This window comes from Phragmites australis, chromosome 18, assembly GCF_958298935.1.
Source record: "Phragmites australis chromosome 18, lpPhrAust1.1, whole genome shotgun sequence".
NCBI classification, from domain to species: domain Eukaryota; kingdom Viridiplantae; phylum Streptophyta; class Magnoliopsida; order Poales; family Poaceae; genus Phragmites; species Phragmites australis.
In genome coordinates this window covers 4,685,315-4,702,448 of record NC_084938.1, presented here as the reverse complement: position 1 = coordinate 4,702,448, position 17,134 = coordinate 4,685,315, and the positions used below count along the sequence as shown (strand labels likewise).

Sequence of the window (17,134 nt, the reverse complement as noted above, 5' to 3'; positions counted from 1 at the left end):
ACAATAAATTCACATGCCTTTCAAAATTTGACACCCTAGCCCATATGTCAATGACTTAGAGTGACCCCACATGTCATTTTGATATGAGTGCTGTTAAATCCTGAAAGGCACGTGAATTTAATATTGTATTTTGAAATCTCCCGACATACATAGCTTGCAGATTGTGCTAGTGGCGTAAACTAAGAAGAAATCAAGGTTCATCGGTTAATCTATGCATATGCACTGACATATACGTAAGAAAGAGTCAACAGCGCGGAGAAGATTACAAACAGATCTTATAATATCTTCATTTTCTACCTAATACATCTAATGAGCAATCTCAATGTGGTCATTGACGAGTCATATATAGCAGATTAACTTTACCAACATTATATTTACTGGGTCTCCATTTTGTTGGAGTGGTTACTTGCACGAATCCAATGCAATATTGTATTTGTACCGAGAAGGAGAGAACTGGTACAAGGGTAGCTGCTGCACATATATGCTTTACTTGTGAGTTAATCAAGTAGGGATTCTATATCAATACAAGATCAATAACCAAGCGATCTTCCTAGTCAATTTCTTGACCTGTTCATGGCATACCGTACCCTTACCTGCTTCTTCTGAGGCAACAAGCAGCTGCATGTGAAAAGTGCTGTTCAATTAAGCCACATATTTGGCTGCTACGCTGCGTAATGATTTACATTAGTATGTATCACGAGGATGAATTATAAACTACATAAATAATGATTAATCATGTTTTACCTGATAACTAATTTATAAACCATGCTCGCCCGCCACCAAAGTGCTCCCGTTGCCCTATAGCACCGTCAACCTCTCTTCGGAGTCTTCTCCATGTCCATCTACCTCCATACCATTTCATGCTTTCTTCCTCCCGTTTCCAGATGCAAAGGCCGATGCCTGCAGTTTCTTTACGTCGACTCCGGCCGCCGTGGTGCCCTAGTGCCCAGTGGAGGTGGAGGGGAGGGGGGCTTTTGTGCATCAAGTAGCCCGGGCAGCTGTCGTGCTCTGCCTAATGGGGTGGTCCGTCTCAGACTCCGTGTAATCATCAACATAATGGTTATCCTAACATATATATACTGTATATATATATATCTTTCATTACAACACTAACTTTAATCTAGAGCAAAATCATGTAATTTTTTTTTGTTTTTCCATTTACTGATTCTAGTGTCTTGTTGATTGATAAATTGCTATGAAAGGTACTATTTGCTACTATAAAAGGTAAATTCATTCCAACATGTTACATGACAATGGAAAACACCGTTTTACCTCCATGTGTATGTCCACGTTCAAAAATTCTATACAGTCGCATTATGCATGAATTGTCGTCAAAACATTTATGCGGGAACTTTACGCACCATATCTTTTTATTAATGGAAAGAAAAAGACACCAAGGTACATCATAAAACATTAATAGACCAGAAATCTATTTTGTCAGGGATTTGACGGTTGTCCCACGGTAAAATTGTTATAGAAGTACACACATGCCACTTATTTTTATTGCTTGTAACATAGAAATTAAAACACATCCTCTCTAGATTATAAATATACATCTTCTCATACAACCAACGAGTTAAGTCCTTTAGTTGTGGTTGTTCTCCCAAAATTGAGCCTGGAGCCAATCAATTGTACCCTTTTCCACCTGAAATGCCTTGGCCAATACATCATCTGCAATCGGTGGCTTTGATCCAAAAACTGCATTGGCAATAGTAATAGCCCCAGGGTTTTGGCTGCTGAGTGCAGCAATGGCGACAGCTGGCTTGTCATAGACGGGGTTGAACTGGAAGTGGATGAGCCCCTCAGGGAATACAAACACATCTCCCTTGTTGAGAACCTTGGAGAAGAGCTTGTTTGGGTTGGAGGTGACAAATCCGACATAGAGGGTCCCCTCAAGCACTGTGAGGATCTCAGTGGCACGTGGGTGTGTGTGTGGTGGGTTCTCACCTAAGGGAGCATAGTCGATGCGCGCCAATGAGATGCCCAATGTGTTGAGGCCCGGGATCTGCATGACATTGATCAAAGTGACGTTGGACCCCACCTTGCTCATCTTGGTGTCCCTAGGCTTGTCAAGGTTGGCTGCCTTGAAGAAATCATCCGCATTCACAACCATTGGGTCCTTGCAAACAAACCCATTCACTCGCACTGCATGCATAAAGCAATTAAGTAAAAGACAAGTAAAAGGATCAAAAAGTGGTGCATTTTATTGGTTGTAGTATACGCAGAAGAGTGTCTCATGTGTTAGATTATATGTGATCAGTGATTTGAACAGGACATCAAGAGATGACTGAAATTAACCACATATTTACCAGGTGAGTGCTTGTCAGCGACACAGAAGTCTTGGAGGGGGCCAGGATCAGAAGCAACGGCCTGAGAAAAGACCAACGCAAGAAGAGCAGCGAGAAGGAATGAAGAGGCCATTTTGGATTTACTTTGGCTTTCGAGTCTCTTTAACTTATGTATTGGTGCTATGCAGTAGGAAAAATGGTACTTGTGTGTTTGTGGCTTGATGCTTTGGCCCTGGAGTATGGATGTGCTTATATAGCCACACCATGCGGCAGCTTGAACATGTGGTCGACTGAACGAGTCAAGTTGAACCAAGCAATGGATGAAATGGTCTCTGTCTCCTATAGCCTGCAGATGAAACGGGATGCACTACCTTGTAGGACTTTTTAATAAAGCTAGCTTTCTTTTAATATCTTGACACTATACTAACTAATCTGACGTGGTCTCTGGTGTCTGCGTGTTTTGGTGCACTGCACGTTTACATTTGGAAAGAGAGTTTGCCCTTTTCTCTTACTCTCGTCAGAAACCTTAGAAAAACTATGCCCATCGTTTTCTTAATGTTTGGTGTTGCCGGGTTCAAGATTGTGGTGTTCTTGGCATCTTTTCCTGAATCTGTACTTGGCCTCAATTTCGTCAAAAAATTATATCCGGATGAGGTCAGCAGTATTTATAATTACTATATCCGGAGGACTTACTAGCAGTAATTATAATTGTTTCATAATTTTGGTATGGTATTTGTAGCAGTTTCAGAAGATAACCCTTTTCCGTATTCAAATCTAGACTAAAAGATTTCGCCAGTATAAAAGTGTGATTTCCATTACCGCTATTAACTTGGAATCTCAGTTCTTGCGGGCATATATGTACTCTTAAAGAAAGGATTTGTCCTTGTCCATCATTTAGTTTAATCATGGAAAATCCTAATATTTAGATAACTCAATTTTGTGAAGTGGAAGACATAGTCACACGGTAGAAGATAGTGGGTAGCTTGTGGATTGTGATAGTGGAGTAAACTAAGAAATTGAGACGCATTGGTCAACCCATGCATGGAGTCACACATGTACCCAAGAGTTGACAGTGACAATGATGTTACAAACAGAACTTATAATATCTTCACTTTGCACCTAATCCGAATAATGAATATCCTCATATTGTCATCGATCACTAGAGTCATGGAAAATTAATGTTTCCAACATTTACGAGTTTTCTCGAGTGGTTACTTGCACGAATCCAATTTGCAATGTGCATACTAAGCGAGGAGAACTCGTAAAAGGCTAGCTATGGCACGTGCTAATTTACTTGTGATTTAATCAAGTAAGACTTGGTGTAATACCAGTTCAATAATTAACAAAGCTATCTAACTAGTAAATCTTATTGACTTGTTCATAACATACCTAACCTGCAGCTCCTACTGCCATACTAAATTAGTACATCATGATTAATCATGTTTCACTTGATAACTTGTTTATTATACTATAAATAAATTGTTTTCATCACATTACCACTGAACATGCCATCACTGCCGGTTTCAAAGGGGAATCACTGTCAATTTTATAACTAGTAGTGGGCAATCGGCGGTAATATGAACCCTCGTTACTGCCGGTTATAGAACCAACGGTGATAGAGCTTCCCACAAGCAAAAAATAAATGGTGCCATCAGCACTTGATGCTGCCAACCCGCCATCGACGACCTCACTGTCCACCCAGGCAAAGCAGGCCACCATGCCAAGAAGATGTGGAGGAGGTCGACATGTTCAAGAGCCATCTTTTGGATTTTTGTCTCCTCGTGCTAATGAGCTCACCGTGGAAGCCTTGGCGAAGCTCACCATGGAAGCCGCGACAAGGATCTGGAGGAGGCAGTCGCTGGCGTGTGGATCCAACGGAGGTTGTCACCGAGGGTGCTAATGGAGAGGAAGAGGCTGAGCTGGTGAAGGACGTGTACCAAGGCATCGAGAGTTGAGAGGAAGAGGCTGAGCTAGCAGAGGTCGAGCTCGATGAAGGCCGATGAGTCAAAGGCGATGCCGAATCTCAGTCATGGTGGGGGGCACCATGGCGGTGGTGAGGAGGAGGGCCAATACCTGCACGATGGGAAGCGAGGTGGCCATTGGCATCGGTGGTGGCATCGTAGTTGGGGGCTAAATGTGATTTGTGTGAGGTGGTGGTCTCAGTGGTTTGGATGGAGCATAGAGATAGAGAGAGGAGAAATGGGGAAGCAAAGTGATAACGGGCACGTGGGAGGATAATTATTAATGGTGGTCCGATTCACTACGTGTTCGTATAAAAAACCAGCAGTTATAGTATCACTGTTGTTTTTTCTTAATAACCGGCAATGATCAGTTAAATATGGTTCTTTGAGTGGCGATTCGAAATTGGATGTCTCTCAAATTCAAATCTCAATCTTGATTCTTTTCAGCTCAAGTCAATCGAATTCAATTTTTTTGAATTCATTATCGGTTTTTAACAAGAACCAGCAATGATAATTATTTATACCAATTTGCCTATGAAATATCTAAAGTTGCTTGTTTTTCCCCCTATTTTGCTTCTCCAAAATCATCCTATTTCCGCACCGCCTCCGGCACGCTCCAAATCAAGTTCTCTATAGGATATAGGGTATTACTCCAATCGTGGGCCCGAACCTGTCTACATCGTGTGTCTCACTTCGTGTTCAATCCATGATCTTGAAGGTGCCCCAGTCAACTAGGGACATATTGTCAAGAACTAATCTTCGACAATTGGTGTGCTAGGTAGGGGCCTTCTTCTGCATTTTAGGATTGATCATGTCTCAAATTCACATCCTCGCTTATTTCTCTGATGACGGTTTCTATGACCACTTCGTGTTGGCGGCAGCCATCTAATCATTGTCTCCTGCTGGATCTGAGATCCTCTTCAGAGCTATGGTTTTCCGCTGGGACAATCAAGGTGGACTAATCCACATTGGTGTTCTCGAATCCAGCCCATGGGACGCATACCGTGAGTGGTACATCTTGACTGGGATCCCAAGGAGCCTAATGTTCTCCAGTGCATAGACACCGACGGCAAGGATGAAGATCAGGAGAGTGGAAATGATAACCCGGTCAAAATCCAGAGGTGCCGAACGAACCGATTCATGTTCATGGCTCGAGGACTCAGAATCCCACCTGACGACACTATGGCGGTAGATCAAAACGCCGTAGAGAATAATGACGCCGAGATTCCCACAAACCCAGCAGCGGTAGCCACTGCCCATGGTACCGGTATTGCTAGAGGTATACCAAAAGGAATGTCTGTGGCTGGTGCAAATTCAGCTCCTAAAACTATTGATCATTGACAAACTGCATGAGGCCAGGTGTCCTCTAGTCTTCAACGACGACTTTCGGTGGGTACCCCTCCACCACCACCGGTCTCAAGATCAAGGAACGGATACTCTGAGGACAACTATCATGAGGCTTCATTGACTCAGCCATAGCCAAGCCTCGGCAGTGGTGTCTTCAATACTCCAGAGGCTAACGTACAGGGTCCTCATCTGATTCTAAGATCCTTCCCTGAGTTGTATCCCGTGAATCCTTTAACCCCGATGCTCAATCAAGTGAAGACTTTACTCTATGTGGCTCAGATCCAGGATGCTTAAGTAAACAACCTTGGCAATTCTAGGCCCCCAAGTCGGCAAGGCACCAGTTCGAGGAGCCACGGACATGGACATCCCCGATTCAAAGAATCGCATATGGGAAGATTAGGCAGTCAGGGTCGAGCATAGTCCTGCGGGCTAGGCTGTAACTACCCTATTCATAGGCGCAGGAACTAGGAAGACCTGAGAAACTTCATCCCTCACAATCAGCACAATCTATGGAGAGTGGTAGACAACCGTCGCAAGGAATGCTATGAGGACAACCGGCGCTATAATGAGTGCAAATATCTAAGACGGGATAGTCAATGTGACTCCCCTATTCGAAGGAACATGAATGACAATCCTCATCCTCTGCCTCCTGAAGAGTTTGATGGGGGTTGTGAAGCCTTCGCGCCTAAGCTCTGGTCAATACGGTGGCCCAAAAAGTTCAAATCGGGTTTGACCCATAAAACGACGGAAAGCTCAATCCCAATGAATGGTTGTAGATCAATACCATTATTATTCGAGCAGCAGACGGTGACAACAAGGTGATGGCCAACTATCTACTGACCACACTGGATGGGCCAGCACAGTCTTGGCTATTGAATTTGCCTCTCAACTCAATCCGATCGTGGGCCAAGCTGAAGGCTCAGTTCATCACCAACTTCCAGGACACATTCGAACGCTCAGGAATGGGGAACGATCTTCATCGGTTGAACAAAGGCAAAGAAGAATCTCTTCGAGACTTCATCTGAATGTTCAGCGATAGGAGCAATCCAATCCCAGACATCTCCAACATGTCAGTCATCATTGCCTTTAAGCAAGGCATCAAGGGCACAGATCTAGATGGCAAGTTAGCTACTAGAAAGATCCAAACTGTCAAAGAGCTCTTTTAGTTGGTCGACAAGTCTGCAAAGCATGCAGAAGCTCATGCACATGCCAAAAACAGTCAACCTAGCAAGGACAATCCTGAGTCCTCGAAGAATGTGGGAAAGAAGAATAAACTTGGTGACACACACAAAGGTCCTAACATGACTGTAGCTGCGGTTGATAGGAGTAAGTCGTGCAACACCTGGGATAACAAAGGCCTGATCCGAGGTGGTGGAAAGTGGTGTCACATCCATCGGACATACCAACACAACTTCGATGAATGGCACGTCAATAAAAAGAAGGTCGATGATAAGCTCAAGGTCACCGTTGCTGAGTATTACAACAAACAGGCCAAGCTAGATGCTAAAGATGATGAACCAAAATTTCACAAGGCTGATCAGAGTTGGCACACATCTTTGGAGGATCTACGCATATGAGTCCAAGAGACAGTACAAAGCGGTCGAGACAGAGGTCAATTTGGCTCTATCAGGGCCAGATGCCTCAAGTGGTCAGAGGTTCCGATCACCTTTAACCACCACCCAGCTACAGTTCCAAACCCTGGTCGATACTTGGTCGTGGTCCAGCATACTATCCTTAACATCAAGATACATTGAACATTGGTTGAAGAGGGTAGTTCGCTTAATCTCATCTTTGCCAAGATGTTAGACAAGATGAGAATTTTAAGGTCAGAGCTCAAGGCAGGAGCTGAGCCTTTTCATGGTATAACCCCAAATTCATCCAATATACCTCTTGGCCAGATCGAGTTGCCACTCACGTTTGGAGAGCTTGACAACTTCCATACAGAGAAGTTAACCTTTGATGTGGCGGACTTTGAGATAGCTTACAATGTGATTATGGGCTACCCAATGCTGGGAAAGTTCATGGCCGTGGTGCACTACGCGTATCAAACTCAAGATCCTAGTCCCCAAAGGGGTCATAACTGTCAAAGGGAATCAACATGCAGCGGTCAAATGCGATAAGCAGAGTTTGGATATGGTCGAGCACTTCTTGCGGATGACAACTACTTCAAAAGGCGCGGAGTCTAAGCACTAGAAGCATCAAGCCGTTGTTGAGGTTAAGGACTCCGACCTCGTAAGTTTTGCTGGCACTTCCAAGTCCAACGAGGCTGCCAAAGGAGATTCCAATGACGGTGCCAAGGACAAGAAGATTGATGGTGGTGTCAAGGAAATACCCCTCAACCCATCTGAATCAACTGAGACGGTCAAGATAGGGGTTGACCTGAATCTCGACCTCATCACTTTCCTCCGGATCAACCAAGATGTGTTTACATGGAAACTGTCCGATATACCCGGGGTCCCTAGGGAGGTGATTGGGTATCGACTAGCTATGAAACCTGATGCCAAACCCATTGTGCAGAAACAACAAAAGTTTGAAGAGGATAGGAACCAAGTTATCCAGGAGGAGGTCAGCAAACTCCTAAAGGTGGGCTTCATTCAAGAGGTTCATCATCCTACGTGGCTCACAAATCCCGTCCTCGTGAAGAAACCTAATGGGAAGTGGAGAATGTGTGCCGACTTTACCGACCTCAACAAAGCCTATCCCAAGGACTTTTTTCCTCTTCCTCGCATCGACCAGATCGCCGACTCTACTACAGGTTATGCGTTGTTGTGTTTCCTATTTGGAGTATCACCAAAATAGCGTGGGGGTAGAGGACGAGGAGAAAACTACCTTTGTTACTCTCTTCGGTGTATTTTGTTATGTAAAGATGTCTTTTAGTTTGAAGAATGTTGGTGCTACTTACCAACGGTGTAATTAAAACTACTTATAGCCCCAGATCGGGTGCAATGTTGAAGCTTATGTCGATGATATTGTAGTCAAGTCTAGAACCGAAGGCGCGTTGATTAACAACCTCAAGGAAACATCCAACAACCTCAGGAAGTATTGTGTGAGATTTAATCCTAAGAAGTGCTTGTTCGGCATTCTGTCTGGCAAGCTTTTCGGCTTCCTAGTGTCAAGTCAGGGCATCGAGGCCAATCCATGTAAAATTGAGGCGCTCGACAAGATGTGGTCACCTCGAACACTGAAAGAAGTTTAAAAATTGACAGGATGCATAGCAGTCCTTAGTCGATTCATCTCTAGGATGAGCGAACGATGGAAGCCTTTCTTCAAGTTGCTAAAGAAACACGACCAGTTCGAGTGGACAGAAGAAGTGAAGAACGCTTGTAGAATCTAAAAAGGTATTTATCGTCTCCGTTAATTCTAACACCACATAACAAAAAAGAGGAGCTATTTTTGTACATTGTAGCAACCCCATAAGTAGTAAGCACGGTCCTGGTGGTCGAGCGGGAATGTCCCGAGAAAAATGCCAAGGTCTAGAAACCTGTTTACAATGTGAGAAAGGTCCTACACGACACTAAGCTACGGTACCCGCAGGTGCAGAAGTTGCTATATGCAATCTTCATGTCTTCTCGAAAGCTACGACACTATTTCCAGGCGCACAAGGTCACTACTGTGACAACATATCCACTAAGGGATGTCATACATGACATGGAGGCTACTAGACGAATCGCAGAATGGGAAGTTGAGCTCAATGAGTTCGACGTGCACTATGTACCGCGAACAAGCGTTAAGTCAGGAGTACTAGCGAAATTCATCGCCGAATGGACAAGTATTGAAGAACAAAGCCACTGGACGCTCTTCTTTGATGGATCACTCACACTTCAGGGCTCAGGGGATGGCATTGTACTTAAATCTCCAATGAACTCAGGTACCTTATTCAATTAAATTTTAGAGCTTCCAACAATGTTGCAAAATACGAAAGATTGGTAAATGGGCTCTGCATACACTACTACAGAACACCACATATATAGCATCATATCAGTGCTGGTTGAACAGTAATCGATACTAAAGACATATTAGTGCCGGTTTTTAAAGTCCCGCACGTAAACAACGACTGAGGAGCAAAGAACCGGCACTGATAGTCACTATCAGTGTCTTTTCTTAATTGGAACCGACACTGATACATTAGTTCTGGTCTAGCCATGAACTTACACTAATATAGTCACTATCAGTGCTGGTTCTAGACATGAACCGGTACTGATACTAGTCACGGTCACAGCTCATCTTAAAAAATTCATATCTTTTTCACCTGAAGTCGGATGGGAAGAAACTTTATATGAAAATTATAGCTTTCGATGAGATCTATAACTTTGTAGTTGAATGCTTTTTAATTTGAGGTCATTTAAATGCCCAAAGATTGCAATAGTGGTCAATGATAGCCCACATTAAAAAATTCATAACATTTTCACACGAAGTCGGATGGGGAAAAACTTTATATGAAAACTGTAGCTCTCGATGAGATCTACAACTTTTTAGTTCATCACTTTTTTATTTAAAGCAATATATATACACAAATAAATTAATAAAGACTGTCGAAGGAACCACACATCACAAAATGGACGGCTAAGATCTGCTCGCTTCTCTTACCTCCAGAGGTAAGAAGGAGTATCTTAAAAGAGCTCATATGTAAATGATGATCAAGTGGACTCAGGCATAGCAGTCTCTGACCCATACCCACCCCAACCCAGGTTTATGTTCGGGTTAGGCTAACCTTGAGTCACTGAGCATCAAGTTGGGGATCAGGATCTCTATGTGTAATATCCTGCCTATTAGTATTTATGGGTTTTGCTCGTGTAGCTTAAGTGTTTCGATGTGGTAGGTTGAATATCACATTAGTAGTTTAAATATTTTCGAGCCAGTATATAAGACTTTGTGTTCTAAACTTAACATCTCCGGATTAACCATTTTACATGAAGTCATGATAAAAATATAAGCGAGGTGTTATGCATACGTGATCCGCTCCACATGGGGGGTATGCGATAACCAAATTTTGGATGTGGGATGTTATCATAGTCATGATACCAATGTGGTAGGGTTCTTGTGCGTGTTAGCTATTGGAGTGGACGCGACATGGCCATAGCATCAATGAGAGATCCTGGGTATTTGTCTGTTGTGAATGCGGTAAGCTGCTAAGAGCATCAGCCCTGAAGGGGGAGAGTGTAATACCCTGACCCATTATTTTTCTGATTTTGACCCGTGTGGCCCACTACGTGAAAAAAGGTCATGGGTGACGGGTGGTAACTATCATTAGTGACAGGTCCCACACCCGTCACCCTGAACGCGTTACTGATGAGTCATCATTGGTGACGGGTTAAGACCTATCACCAATTCAGTCATAAGTGACGGGCTACAAATTGACCCATCACTTAAGAAGGTCATAAGTGACGGTCGTAACAGTGACCCATCACTTACGACTGAACAGAAGTGACCGGTCATAACAGTGATCCGTCACTTATGACTTTTTCGCTTTTTTTTGACACGCAAAATTTAGAAAAAATATTTTTCTCCCGAGCCACCCAACACAGGGCCCATCACATATGCCATTTTTCAAACCGCTTTAAGTCTTTGCGCTCTGTGGGAATCGAACCCTCGATCTCCCCTCACGTGTGTTCCCCTTTACCACCTCAGCTATCACGTTGTTGTGATAGGAAGCGGATATTTTATTCTTTTAACCTTCGTTGCCGAAGGTCATAAGTGATAAGTCATAACTGTGACACGTCACCTAGGATTGATTAGGTGACAAATCACTGTTATGACCCGTCACATATGACCATGTTACCAAATAGGTGACCTGGAGTGACATTCGGTAAAATAGGCATAACTTTTGCATACAAACTCTGATTTTGATGTTTTTTGACTCTACAGGCATCTACAGAAAAAAGTTACATCTAATTCTCACCCACTTCATCGGGTTCAGTGAATTTTTTGAGGCCAAAAATAGCCTGGAAGATTGAGTTCTCACGCCCTGAAGTTTCTGCACCGTTTTCAGAATGCACGTTTTTATCCATAGCCCTTATATCAAACTTGAGTAGAAATATACAATGATTTACCCCTTATATCAAACTTGAGCAGAAATATACAATAATTCATATTCTAGTGCTGTTGAGGTGAGAAAAATAAGAGGAAAATAAAAAATTATAGCATCATGCTATGTACATATTTACTATATAAGAAAAAAATTAAGGCAGTTGTGATAGAAAACTGATTGACTAATATATTTAATGATTGATTAATTAAAATTCATTCATCTGCTATGCTTCATCAAACTGGATATTAGTGACGAGTCACAACTTGACCCATTACTAATGACTCTCTAGGATGGCACGTCACTGTTCACTTATGACTGACCTAGGATGATCTGTCACTTATGACTACTAATAAGTGACGAGACATAACTACGACCTATCACTATTATCATAAGTGACGGGTCATATTACGACCCGTCACTAATTTTGTGTCTCTTTTGTCTGTTTTTCACGTAGTGGCCCAAATATTTTGGTGTGGTGAGTTTAGTACCACCATGGTAGTTTAAATAGGTCCGGGCTCGCTTATAAGCTTTTGTGTTCTAAACACAACACCTTTGAATTAACCCTTTTACATGAAGTAGGGATTGAAAGTGTAAGAGGACACTACAACAAAAAGACCTTCTAGGCATGCTTCAGTTGTAACGCTTCTGTAACACTTTTATAAGATGTATTGGCATGCTTCAGTTGTAACGCTTCTGTAACACTTTTATAAGTGTCTATACATCGGCACATAAAGATGCCTTTTGACATGACATTGATAACACCTCAATGTGGCACGATATTAGACATGATTCAATCATCATTAACCATCTAAAGATGCTTCTTGATACGATATTTATATCTATAATATATAAAAAATTACACCCCAGCTATAAAGGCTTTGGATTTAATTATTTCTAAATGCTTTGGTAAGCAACTATACCTTTTCTGGATTCAAACTAAATTAGGCTGCATTTATAATTTGTCTTGCCGTTTTGTGTAACACTACCGTTAGACATAACAAGGGGCATATTTATTGCTATAAAAGTGATTTACCCTAAAATGTCACATGACTATGGAAAACACCATGCAACCTTCATGCATATGTCTGAGTCCAAAAATTCTATATAACCACATCATGCCAGAATAGTCGTCTACAAGTTTTAGCAAAAAACTGTATCCAACATATAATTTTATTAATGTAAAGAAAGCCGCATGCCCACATCACAGTACATCATACATCATTAATTGAATAAACCACATAGATGCCATGTATTTTTATTGTGTTTGTAACCTAGAAATTAAAATACATCTTTAAAAACTCTAAATATGCATCTTGTCATAGAGCCAGCAAGATATGGCCTTTAGTAGTGGTTGTTCTCTCAGAATTGAGCCTGGAGCCAATCAATTGTCCCCTTTTCCACCTGAAACGCCTTGGCCAAAACATCATCTGAGATCGGTGGCTTTGATCCAAAGATGGCATTGGTGATGGTAATAGCCCCAGGGTTTTGGCTGCTCAGCGCAGCGATGGTGATTGCTGGCTTGTCATGGATAGGGTTGAATTGAAAGTGGATGAGCCCTTGGGGGCATACAAATATGTCACCCTTGTTGAGCACCTTGGCAAAGAGCTTATTTGGGTTGGAGGTGACAAACCCAACATAGAGTGTGATATGTGATTTATACTAAAACATAAAAATAACCAAAATGAAGTACATACATACCAAGTGAGTGCATGTCGGCGACACATAAGTCTTGGAGGGGACTTGGATCAGAAGTAGTGGCCTGAAAAGCGACCGACACAAGAAGAGTAGAGAGAAGGAGGCAGATGGAGTTTGAAGCAATTGTATTTAATCTGGCTTACTATTCTTTTTTGTGTATTGATTCCCTCTCTGTAGTAAGCTCGCTGATGCTTTGGCCATGGAGGGCAGAAACGTGCTTAAGCACGCGGTAGTGTGTGAACTCGTGGGCAGAAGAACAATTCAAGTAGATCCTATCAATGGACTGAAATGATCTGTGGCTGTTAGAACCTACTGATGAAACAATGCAATTAACTTCTATCTACTTTTCAAAGCTAGCTTTCAATATCTTTCCACTCTAATAACTAGTCTGACTTAGTCTGCATATCAGAACCTTATAGAAAGTATGCCTCCCCCCAACCACTAGTATGTTTGTTATCGGCAGGTTCACGATAGTGATGACCCCAACACCTAGCTAGCAATCATATTTATTCTTAAATATCCAGAGTCATCCCAAACCTTGTATTCTTTGGTTCCACACCAAAGGCTAGGTAGATATCATCGATCGTCGATATTTTTCAATTGGATAGCATCGGTGTGGTGTCACGTCTTTCTATATTTCTTATGCTTACCGGATTAGTAATTTAGAGTCCATTGGGTTCACAAATAAATGCTGTAAGCGAGGAATAACAAAAAAAAATACCACATGACCTTAGCAGGAATTCCTTTCTTCATGGCCTCACCATCATCATTAGATCCATCCTTCTCCCTGTATCGAGGTGCTTTGCACACCAGACATGCAATCATGTTTGTGTGCTCTTTGTGATAGAGGATACAATGGTTCTAACATGCGTGTATTTGTTTCACATCCAATCCTAATGGACAAATAATTTTCTTTGCTCTGTATGTGCTAGTAGGCAACACATTTCTTTTCGGTAGCATGTTATGAAAGAGACGTAGGAAGTCAGTCAACCCTTTATCAGATATACTATATTGCTTGACTTCATTCTCATAAGTTCGAGCATCGAATGCAACAGGGTATACTTTTTATCACAACCCGGATACAAATGTGTCTTCGAGTCCTCAATCAATGCCTCAATTTTTTTTGAATCCTTTCTTTTTGTACAAAGCTTCCGCATCGCACAATATATGATCCTCATTATAAAGCATATCATCGTCCACCATAATATCATCTTCAACGGGATCTTCTTCTTCACCGTCGGTGATGTTGTCACTGCCTTCTTGATGTTCACAATGTTTGCTTCAACATGTGTACTTCTCCATGAAACCCCTTCTAATCAAGTATGATTTAATAGTCTTGGGTTCACTCCACATCTTCTTATTCTCAAAATCAATGCATGGGCAAAGTATATGTTGCTTCTCCTTCTTCAGGATGCCCTCCTCGGTGACACATACAAAATCAATCACGCTATTGATGTACTCGTTGTCAGCTCGTGACACATCATACATCCATCCTTTGTCCTTTGGCTATCTAGATTTATGGACAACTATAACACACATTAGAAAATTTTAAATTATTGTTTGTGACACTACTGCGGAAACATCCTTTCTTTCCCCCCTATCACTGCCAGTTCTGCTATAATTTATCACTGCTGGTTATTATAAAAACCGATAGTAATAGTCCATCTAGGAAAAGCCAACACTAATAATTGATTATTACTGCCAGTTTTTGTAAATCCGACAGTGATATTTAACTTAACATTATCGGTTCTTAAGAAAAAAATAGCAGTGATACTATCATTGCTGATTTTTTATAAGAACCTATAGTGAATCGGAACGCCATTATTAACCTCCCATGTGCCCATTATCTCTCGGTATCCTCCCCAGTTCTCCTATCTCTATCTCTATGCTCGATCCAAACCATTGAGACCACTGCCTCACCCAAATCGCTCTTGGCCCCCAACTATGATGACTCCACCGACACCAATGGCCACCTCGCTGCCAATCGTGGATGTACAAGCCCTCCTTACCGCCACCATGGTGCCCCCCCCCCCCCGCGCCATGATTGAGATCCGACATCGCCTTTGACCCGTTGGCCTACATCGAGCTCGGCCTAAGCCAGCTCGACCTCTTCCTCTCCACCCTCGATGCGTTGGTATACGTCCTCTGCCAGCTCAACCTCTTCCTCTCCATTAGCACCCTCAGCGACTACCTCCTCTGGATCCACACGTCAGCGACTGGCTCCTCCAAATCCATGTCACGGCTTCCATGGTGAGCTCCTCAATGGCTTCCACGGTGAGCTCCTCGGCACGAGAAGACGGGGGTCCAGAAGATGGTGCTTGAAGACAGTGACCTCCTCCACGTCTTCTTGTCTTGGTGGCCTGCTTTGCCTGGGTGGACAGCAAGGTCCTCATTGGTGGGTGCTGATAGCGTCAAGTGTTGATGGCACCATTTTTTTTGCACGTGCGATGCTCTATCGCTGGTTCTATAAATGACAGTGATATAGGCTTTGTATTACCATCGATTACCCATTGCCCCTTCTGAAACCGGCAGTGATGCCCCTTTTGAGCTGGCAGTGATGGCATGTTTTGTCGTAGTGTGATAAAAACATTTTACTTACAGTACAATAAACATGTTATCAAGTGAAACAGGATTAATCATGACATACTAATATAGTATATACTCCATTCGTATGATACATGTTGTCAGCAACCGACTACTTGGTCTAATATAAAAAGTATTTTAACAGCTGCTGCTTGTGGCAGGAGGAGCTGCAGGTAAGGTATGTTATGAACAAGTCAATAAGATTTACTAGTTAGATAGCTTTGTTAATTGCTGAACTGGTATTAATAGAATTGTTCTTGATTGAATCACAAGTAAATTATTAGCGCGTGCCATAGCTAGCCTTTTACGAGTTCTTCTCGCTTAGTATGTACATTGCATATTGGATTCGTACGTGCAAGTAACCACTCGAAAAAGACTCGTGAATAAGTAAATGTTAGATACATTAATATTCCTTATCCTTTATGTAATATACCAAAAATTCTATTGTACTCTGTTTAGAAATTTTTCTTTATTTATACAGATTCTGCTAAATTTTTTTATGTATTCTTTTGTGGTTATATATAAAATGTAGAAAATATCACATCTATGAAAATACATGTGCATCCTAATATTTTGGGAAATCTAAAGCATCTTGAAACTGTATCTACACAAGAAAAAAAACACATTTGGTTTGCATCTCTAAAAAATATATAAATTCATCCTTATCGGATAAAGGCTTTCTGGAGTGATTTAAATGCTTGCAAAAGCATTTCTTGTTTCTTGATTAAAACTAGAAAGCAACTTTTAAGTTTGGGGATTGTCACTACAGATGGTTTTGTTGCGTGAGCAAGCTGCATGCGTGATTTAGTCTTGCCACCTTTGTTGAACACACTCATTTTAATTTCTTGTTAATGTTTTGGCCTTGGAGGGATTGATGTGCTTATATATCCACATCATGTGGCAGTGTGAACTTGTGAACAACTGGGAACAAGTCAAGTAGAACCGACCAATGGATGAAATGGTCTCTGGCTGCTAGAACCTGCAGATGAGAGAATAAATCCAAGTATCTTGGATCGTCAACTTTTCAAAGATAGCTCAGTCTTGACAAAAACCTTTGGAGGGACTTTGCCCTTTTCTCTTACTTTGAGCAGAAACCTTAGAAAAGTTATGCCTTTTGTTTTCTTTCTGTTTGTGGTTGACCGATTCAAGATGGTGGGGTCCCCAGCATCTCTTCGTACGTACTTGTAATCCGTCTTGGTTTGCTTTATTGTTAATTCTTTACTTCGTCTAAA

The 17,134-nt window shown here is 42.0% G+C and overlaps 1 protein-coding gene across 1 annotated transcript; it reads right to left on the bottom strand.

Annotated features, from left to right (window-relative positions):
• Positions 1-1,339: 1,339 nt before the first annotated feature.
• On the bottom strand, positions 1,340-2,499 carry LOC133899803 (germin-like protein 8-7). The gene is made up of 2 exons (XM_062340867.1): positions 2,310-2,499; positions 1,340-2,145 (listed from the first exon to the last, which is right to left on the bottom strand). Exons 1-2 carry the CDS (start codon positions 2,419-2,421, stop codon positions 1,586-1,588), a joined length of 672 nt encoding a protein of 223 aa, XP_062196851.1. The 5' UTR covers positions 2,422-2,499; the 3' UTR covers positions 1,340-1,585.
• Positions 2,500-17,134: the final 14,635 nt, after the last annotated feature.

Excerpts from the sequence above, each read along its gene's own strand:
- LOC133899803 (XM_062340867.1), bottom strand. The coding sequence starts at position 2,421 with ATGGCCTCTTCATTCCTTCTCGCTGCTCTTCTTGCGTTGGTCTTTTCT. Across the intron at positions 2,146-2,309 it reads CGCTGACAAGCACTCACCTG|TGCGAGTGAATGGGTTTGTT; the intron begins GTAAATATGTGG and ends TTATGCATGCAG.